Source organism: Sinocyclocheilus grahami, unplaced genomic scaffold (assembly GCF_001515645.1).
Source record: "Sinocyclocheilus grahami isolate Dianchi unplaced genomic scaffold, SAMN03320097.WGS_v1.1 scaffold156.1, whole genome shotgun sequence".
NCBI lineage: Eukaryota > Metazoa > Chordata > Actinopteri > Cypriniformes > Cyprinidae > Sinocyclocheilus > Sinocyclocheilus grahami.
Window position 1 is genome coordinate 345,893 of NW_015505335.1, and position 9,168 is coordinate 355,060.

Sequence of the window (9,168 nt, forward strand, 5' to 3'; positions counted from 1 at the left end):
AACGCGACATACATTCACATCAAGTGTTAACTCAGCGGTAGAGTTACACTCACGGGACACTGCACTAATTCATTTAAAATAAAAATTGTGTTTTAAAGCCTTGCTGGTTAAACATTTAATTTGTGCACTGCTCTGACATTTTCTGAGCTCGTACACCTGAGGCGCGCGAACACAAAGAAGCCTGTCAAACAGTGCCTGATTACTAGACTAAGTTATCTTTTGCATCTGATTGTGCCAATAAAAACACAAAAGGTTTACATATAAGCAGTTGGTTATGTCTAAAGTGAAGGTAAACAGTATATATATTAGATGCGTGCTGTGACAGCAGACTATACAACTAAACATGCTGCCAGTTTGTCATTAAAGGACAAAGGACAGTGATACTGTATTTCACCCAAAAAAATTTAAATAAATATAGAGCTGAACTGGATTATGACATGACTTTAGCTGGAAAAATGACTCTTTGTTATTGTCTTCTTGCATTATTGACAAACGATGTTCCTGTTTGACACTGTAAAGCTGCTTTGACACAATCAGTATTGTATAAAGCACTATATAAATAAAGGTGACTTGACTTGACTCTTCAAAAACAAGGGGACAAAGTGCATGTTAACCTTCCGTGGCATGTACCAAAAGGACACCCAAGATTTTCAGAGCCAAAAGAGATCAGAAAGCAGGTGGGAAGGAATACTTTCATCCTTTCGGACGGTAGAAAATGGCATGCATCACAACTGGTGCTGTCTCCTGGATCGAACAGAGTCGATGGGACTGATTGGCTTATGCAGCCCCCTCACGAGCAGGTCCAGGTACACAGATCTGGACCTGGTGATTGTGTTTCACCTCGTCTTCAGCGGGTGAGATATCCTCCAAATTGGTTAAAAGTACTATGTGCACTTAAAACCAAACGCAAATAACTGAATTATATCATATATTCCACAAAACTTTAAAACACTGTTTGAAGGAGAGCACTGGATCTTGTAATAATCTATAGTCTGCCCCGACCCAGATTCTTACTCCACAATATGTTTGATCATGCTCATTTCCCAAAATGGCTTAATTATTATAGAGAAGAAGAAAATCAACAGTTATGTTGTTTGTAGATCACTTGGGATGATCACATCCTGAGCAAATGGTGACCAATTGTAGAATGGGAGCAGGTGTGGGACACTGAGAACCACCTCAGAAAAAAGGGGTGTCAGAACTTAATTAACATACAGACCACAGCTGTAACAACAGGAGCAACTTCCTTTACATTGAGGGTAAACTCTAAGTGTATAAAATATTTGAGCTTAGGATGTTCGGGGTTCAGTCTGACTCCGTTGAACCCAAGGTACTACATGTACTTTGTCACTACTATTCTGTAATAAAAGTTATTCTTCATCAAGATCTTCGACGTCTTCACTTTTTCTTACAATCTATTACCAAAAAAAAAAAAAACTCTATTCAACCAAAATAAACAACAAACTGGTTATCAAAAGTCGCAGACCTACTAAATATCAAGCCCTCGTCAACCTTTTGCAAAAGCATGTGAATGTCATAGTATAGCGTTCCCATTCCGAGGTTTGCGGTATGAGATTTTTCCTCCAGGCACAAACGTATGACTGAACACAGGTGTGAAGTCGCACATCAACATTGACTTCTTCTAAAACCTCTGATCATTTACACATGTAAGCAGCAATCTTACACTGGTGTGGCATACTGTAAGGTAAAAGCAAAAAGTATTCACTGCAGATTAAGGCTGATTCGAGAACAGCGACTGATCCGACCAACTGAACAGAAGACTCATGCGGGAGGAGAAAAGAGCTCTAACGAAAGAGCTGCAGTGAACATGCTGACACCGTCCTGAGATTCATAAAAAGGTCATCCAGATCAGGTTTCTAACTGCAACAGCAATGACGGGATGTGATTACAACAAGAATTTCCACATGGTCCTGAGCTGTAGTCTGGCTTTGCATTCATAACACTCCCGCAGCTATAAAAATTACTGTGTATTCAGATACAGAGACTCAATAATGCATGGAAGCTACAGTAGTAGTCGGAATATTTAAGATTAAAGGGATAGTTCACCCAAAAATGAAAATTTTATGTTTATCTGCTTACCCCCAGGGCATCCAAGATGTAGGTGAATTTGTTTCTTCAGTAGAACACAAATTATGATTTTTAACTCCAACCGTTGCAGTCTATCAGTCTTATAATGCATGGCAATGGTAACAAAATCTATGAGAGTAAAAAAAACATGCACAGACAAATCCAAATTAAACCCGGCGGCTCGTGACGACACACCTCATGCACCGGAAGCCATGCACGCGCTCAAGGAAGTTGGACATAGTGGTGTATTAGAGGTAAAAAAATGATATAAATACTGTTCGGTTTCTCGCACAAACCGATCGTTTCATGTCTTAGGACATCAATGTGTCGTCACGAGCCGCAGAAGACTGATAGACTGCAACGGTTGGAGTTAAAAATCATAATTTGTGTTCTACTGAAGAAACAAAGTCACCTACATCTTGGATGCCCTGGGGGTAAGCAGATAAACATCACATTTTCATTTTTGGGTGAACTATCCCTTTAAGAATAATTAATGTTTTTGAAAGAAGTCCCTTATGCTCACTCTGCATTCATTTGATCAAAAATACAGTAAAACTAGTATAATATTATAAAAACTGAAGTATAATTTAAAATAACTGTTTTCTATTTTAACGTTTCAAAATATATTTTTTCCTGCAAAGTTGAATTTTCAGCATCATTATTCCAGTCTTCAGTGTCACATGATTTGGTGCTCAGTTGTTATAAATTATTATTAGTGCTAAATTGTTAAAAATTATGCTTATTATTTTCATCTTTGAAAACCGTTGTTGCTTATTATTATTTTTATTTTTTTTATGAATAGAAAGTAAAAAAAAAAAAAAAACTGCAGTTACTTAAGCAACATAATAAATGTCTTTACTGTCACATTATTTTGTTTAATTTAATTTATTGCATCCTTGTTGAATAAAATAAATCATTTATATTTTTTTAACCACAAACTTTTGAATGATAGTGAATCATGGTTTCTTCAAAAATATTAATCAGCACAGCTGTTTTCTGAAGTATCATGTGACACTGAAGACTGGAGTAATGATGCTGAAAATTCAGCTTTGCATCACATGGATAAATTACATTTTAAAATATATTCAAATAGCAAACAGTTCTTTTTAATAAAATTCCACAATATTACCATTTTACTGTATTTTGGTGTATAAACAAAGGTGTATGTTTGTAGAGTAATAACTGAGCAACTTGTTTTCTCAACTGTTTGTGATGTCAGAAATTTTCAATTACGCTCATATTTCAACCTGACAAAAAAAACGTAATTCTCATTTTCAGATCCAGGGTTTGTTTTTTAGCGATTTTTGTCTGATAAGCTCTGATACGGTCTCACGAGCACAATGAGCACACTGTATATACAAGCATGCACACACACCTTACCACGCAAGCGATGCACTTTAGTGGCAGCAAGAATATGTTGTTTGTATATGGGCTGGAGATTGATAGACTGACAGAGGAGTCTTCAAAGCCAGAGAAACACTGAACTGGGATCAGATAAGACTGCATTTCTCAGACTGGTAGTTGAGAACGGTGTAACAGTGAGAAACACAACACAGACAGTCAATATCTTGTCTGATAGACTCAACCGCAACTTCCTGAATGCAGTTGTGCACTGTCTGCCGGTGACTGTGTGTGCCAGTTTTAGCCTTAAAGTAATAGCTAAACTAGCATCTACTGATATTAACAAATTGAATAAACATAGATAGAATAGATGTTGGCTAGATCTCTGAAACTATAAAGGCGAGGTGACATTTGTGAATTTTCAGCTCATTTTTGTACTTCAAAAGATGTCCACTGTCAATAGTGTAGTGATAGACAAAGTAAAACTCACACAGAAGTCATTTTCAGATCAAGCAGCTTTCTGTTGGTCAACGCAGTGAAGTTGCGTGAAAAACTTGAACCTGATATGAAACCTGTGTGGGGAACTTCTTCACCCTTAAACAAAATTTCAGATTCCATTGATTCCTATTGAAATGACTGGATTTTGCCGGCAACATTTCATTATCAACGCTAAATGTAACCGCAACTTAGGTTACGTTCACACTGCGAGCCTTAGTGCACTGCTCAATTCTGATTATTGCTCAGATCCAATTTGTATAGCTGCTCACATTGTTGTTTTAAATGTGGCCAATATCAGATTTCCAGTGTGAACAGATCATGGTTCTGAATTGACCTGCATGCCCAAAAGAACAATACAAACAGGGTTGCCAGGTTTTCACAACAAAATCCACCCAATTGCTTCTCAAAACTAGCCCAGTCGTGTTCTGGGGAGGTAAATATCACGTTAGTGGGGTCACTTTAACCCACAGAGTTGAAAAACAACACGCGGCAACAGTAGTTGCCAATTACTAATTCTGCGGGAAAACTGTGGACTTGGCAACACTTGAGCTGTCATGCGGAAGTAAACACGGAGGACATAAAGTAAGTGATTATGTGTTTATTTATAGTGTGATCTGGCACAGAAGCCAGCTAAATTTTGTGCAGGCAATATGAAAAATAAAGACAAGGATGTGACAGAAGAGAGCAGAGTTTTGAAACTTTTATACGAGCCCTCATGTTTTGCTTGCAAATAGAGTCACTGTAATACTTGTGAGTTTTGACACATCACTGTACTTCCACTGACTACCATTCGCAACTGTCTTGATAACTTTGGGTATGTAAAATCTTTGAAGTGACTCCCTTGAGTGCAGAATCGTGACAAATGTTGATCAAGAGTGACGTAAAAGTCACATCAATTCAGATATGACTGTTCTGACTGCAGTTGCATTGCAAAACTGACCTGTATCGGATTTAGTATCGGAACTGAATTGGAATTGAAAAGATCAGATTCCATGTGATTTGTGCTGTTCACACTGTCATGAGTAAAACAGATCACATGTGAGCAAAAAATTAAATCGTCTTAAATTTGCACCAGATGTTGGATAAACCTGTCAACACAATAAAACCACGCTATTCGGGTAAGATTTTAGATCTTAAATGGAAATTCTGTCATCATTTACTCATGATGATGAGTCATGTTGTTCCGAACCTGTTATGAGTTTCTTTTTTCTTTTGAACAGAAGACATTTTGAAGAACGTTTGTATCCACAGTTGCTAGTAGCCACTGACTTCCATAGTATGGAAAAAATACTATGGAAGTTAATGGCCACCAGCAACTGTTCGGTTACCAACATTCTTTAAAATATCTTCTTTTGTGTTCAACAGAAGGGAGAAATTCATACAGGTTTGGAACAACTTAGCGTGAGGGCGTGAGTAAATAAAAAAAAAATTTTGGGTGAACTATCCCTTTAACAAGAATGTTTTGCATGTACTGTAAGGTCAGGGCACTTTGTCACATTTTAGATGTTCATTTTATACCATTGTTTGCTGAAAAGCCTGTTTTATGGTTAGCCATTTATAGTTATAGATAGTTTCATTGTGACAACTTACCCCATATAGTTTGTAAATAAACTATATCTTATTTTCACGTGCAGTAATGGTTGAAATTGTAAATCGTTTTTATTTCTTTGTGCCTATACAGATATTGACTTTCACAAAGTAAACCTACCCCGAGAAATGCTTACTGCAGTAAAAGTGTGACAGCTATTCCAAGTGTTACCATGCATGGTCCAAACAAAAGCAAATATTTCACCCAAAAACTATAATTCTGTCATCACTTTCTCCACCCTCATGTCATTTCTAACCTGTATGACTTTCTTTATACTGCTAGAAGGCATATTTTTGAATATTGCGAAGCATGTTTTTGACAATTTGGTTACGCCATTGACTTCCATTGCTTGGCAAAATATCTTCTTTTATGTTCCACAGAAGAAAGAAAGTTATAGTTTTGGAGCCACATGAGTAAATGAAAACAGAACTGTCATTTTTAAGCACAGATATGCCACCTCATCGCCTCTCACTCACCTTGGTGCGGCCATTTATGACATAATTCCCCAGCTGTCCATTGGCCGCACTGCGCATGACGGCCTCATCAATGTGAGCCATGAGGCTTCCAATGTTCTCGCAGCCCGGCTCATTGCCTTCGACCCAGGCTATCTGGTCTCCACGGATGTTCTTAGATGGGATGTTTTTTTTGCTGACCAACTGGCCTCCTCTGAACTTCCCGCTGTTATTTAGAGTCTCCACTTCCTCCAGAACCTTACTCCCCAGTCGATCGCCCAGGAAGCCATCTTTGACACAAATGCCGTAAAACTTCATAGAAGGAACTATGTACTGCTGAGCCATGTGCTCTGGAGACCAGCCTGCACTGGTGGCCACCGCAGGTGGCGCGGACCGCACCTCAGCCTGGCCAGGGGGTGCATGGTTCACTGCAACTTTGTGCCCATTGTGATGGACCCAACCGGGGGATGACATGGAGCTGGGAACACCACCGTTTTTGTGTTGGTAATTGGTTGCGAGGGGCGTAACAGCCCATGTGCTTTTACTAGAGTCCGTTTCAAACCTCCTCCTTTTGCATTCAAGTGGAGGATACGGAGGGTCCGGTCCATGGGACGTTTCTGAAGAACCGCTAGATCCAGATCCCGTTGTGGGACAACCACCATGGGCCCCAAAGTCTCCGTTTTCCTCATCTTTTCTGCTCTGGTGCAGGAGTTGTCTGAACCGCACATCTCCACAAGGCTTCTTCAAAGGCCTGTCCCCATTAGCTGTGGGTCCCCCATTGGGGGTCTCCACTAGTCTATTTAGATGTAAACACCCGCTGTGCGTCTGCGCAGGCACACATTGATACCTTTCTTCTGCTGTAGGTGAAGGGGATACCACTCCACCATTATACAAAGGCAAGCAGCTCTTGGACTCCTTCAAAAGCTTGATCCCGGATCCAGATCTAGACGCATGTCCTGCCAGCAGCTCCTCCGCCGTGGTCGCGTTCAGACCCATTGTACTCACCGCGTGAGACTCACAACAGCCATTGGTGACTCTCTCTTGTGGTGAACAGATACTCTGGCGTGCCTGTGTATTTAACAGGTCCGTGTTTTGCAGTCTCTCCATGTCATGTCGTCTACTCCTGGATGCGCACGTAGCTCACGTCCAATCTTCATTTTCTGCAAAATCCGCTCAGCTCATGCCTTCCTGTAAACTTTCACAGCACACCATAAATACAGTCCTTTTCTTCGGTTTATTAGTTGTTTATAACAGAATTAACTATTTTCCATGGCTGTTTATTTCCTGGGCACGGGTTTATGAGCGTCTAAAGACTAACATCACAAGTAACATCACTAAAACATTATTAGGCACGTTAAAACTAACGCACATTATAAATCTGCCCAGTCATACTCTCTATCATTTTAATAATGCCATATAGATAGATTAAATGTAGTGCAATGAAACAACAACAGTACTAATAGCTAATAAAATTATATTAAACTTTTGGCTGATACTGAAAGAAATACATTTATCTTCAGAACAAAGTCCAGACCGTCATAAACCAACATAAGATAAAAACGATTAATTAAAAAAGCACGTGTAGGCTATATATACACCGAAAATGACAAATGTTAAAATAATTATATTTAATGAATACGAGATAGGCCTGTGGATAAAATATGAATAAAATGTGTGCAATAAAATATATTTGTAGATGCATATATTTTGAATATACAAAGTTTGAACGCCAAAAGCTTCTAAAATATATTTTAACAAAAAAATAACGATGTACGTGAAATAAAACATAATTAAACCAGTGAAATGATCTGGCATCCAATCCATTAGTTTAAGACACATTGCTTTAAATATTTAGACTATTTGTATAATACTATGCATCATGGTAAACTGGTAATATTACTTGTCTGTTTATAAAGTTAAACCAAAATCTTAACTACGAGGATAGAAATATTGCCGTATTTTGGCTTAAGTTACTGTAGCTACTTACCTTTAGAAGGTAAAGCCACTATAAAGGACCAGCAGCGACTATAAAGAAGTTCCAGTGTCCGCTCGCCCATTCCAGATGGTACAAAATTATTAAAACATCGTTTTCACAGGCAACACTGTAATTTCTGTGCCTACAATCCTTGGTGAACAAAGAGTAAGAACGCTTCGTATCTGATAAAACACTGTGCGGGTGGTGAAATTACACATCCTACTATGGCCAAGGCCTAGCTCATTAATATTAATTTAGCATGCTCATGAAGCGTCCAATCAAGCAACCTAATAAATATTAACGAGCCTAGTCTTACCCATAGTAGGATTGGTAAACTCGCTTCCGGGTGTGACAGCGCCCCTCCCTCTCCTTCTCTCTCTCCATGAGCGGCTCTGTCACTTACACGTGCGCACCTTCGCATCACGTGACCCTGAGCGCCACAATAACAACAGCGGCTCATCAGTGTCACACAACATGCAGACATACGTATGAGATAATTCGTTCAAATGTCTATATATATATATATATATATATTATATATTTAAATCTATTCTAGCTTTTCGTTACATGAAAGTAACATCAAAACTGTATTGAACACTTTTAATAATGCCTTCATCATTTATTTGTGTTACTTTTATTATGACTTTTATTTCTAGATTTTATTCTCCCAGACTCAGACTTTAAATCGTGAAGAAAAAAAGTAATAGTAATAATAATAGTAATAATACAGTAATAATAATATATTATATGATAAAAATAATTATAAATGGTCAAATATAAATGATAAATTATCTATATTTATAATCTAAATAAATCATCTAAAATAATAATCTACTTAATATAATAAACATTCATTGAATATAAAACAACATATTTTTTATTATTGTATTTTGGACATATTTTGTATTATTTCACACAAAAAATGTGGGGAAAAAACTGTACTTAACTCTAGAAGCATTTGAAGAGCTCATCTGTTTAGCAACCATTTAGGCTGTAGTACTGAAACAACTCCCACACAATCCCTCAGCGCACGCACACACACACAGACACAGACACAGACACAGACACAGACACAGACACACACACACACACACACACAGAGACACACACACACACAGACACACACACACACACACACACACACACACAGACACACACACACACACACACACACACACACACAGACACAGCTTTTTCAACTGACATTCAAAAAAACAAAACGACTC

The 9,168-nt window shown here is 38.2% G+C and overlaps 1 protein-coding gene across 2 annotated transcripts in view; it reads right to left on the reverse strand.

Annotated features, from left to right (window-relative positions):
* The window catches only part of LOC107592652 (egl nine homolog 1-like), a 20,839-nt gene extending 12,657 nt beyond the window's left edge, over positions 1-8,182 (reverse strand). Inside the window, exons 1-2 of one of the 2 annotated variants that reach the window (XM_016282191.1) lie at positions 7,955-8,182; positions 5,992-7,162 (exon numbers count right to left, since the gene is read on the reverse strand). In XM_016282191.1, the coding sequence (XP_016137677.1) occupies positions 5,992-7,074 (1,083 nt within the window). In that variant the 5' untranslated portion in view covers positions 7,075-7,162; positions 7,955-8,182. Of the gene's footprint in view, positions 1-5,991; positions 7,274-7,954 lie in introns of both variants that reach the window. The other variant, XM_016282190.1, reaches the window with a different exon arrangement.
* Between the last annotated feature and the right edge of the window lie 986 nt (positions 8,183-9,168).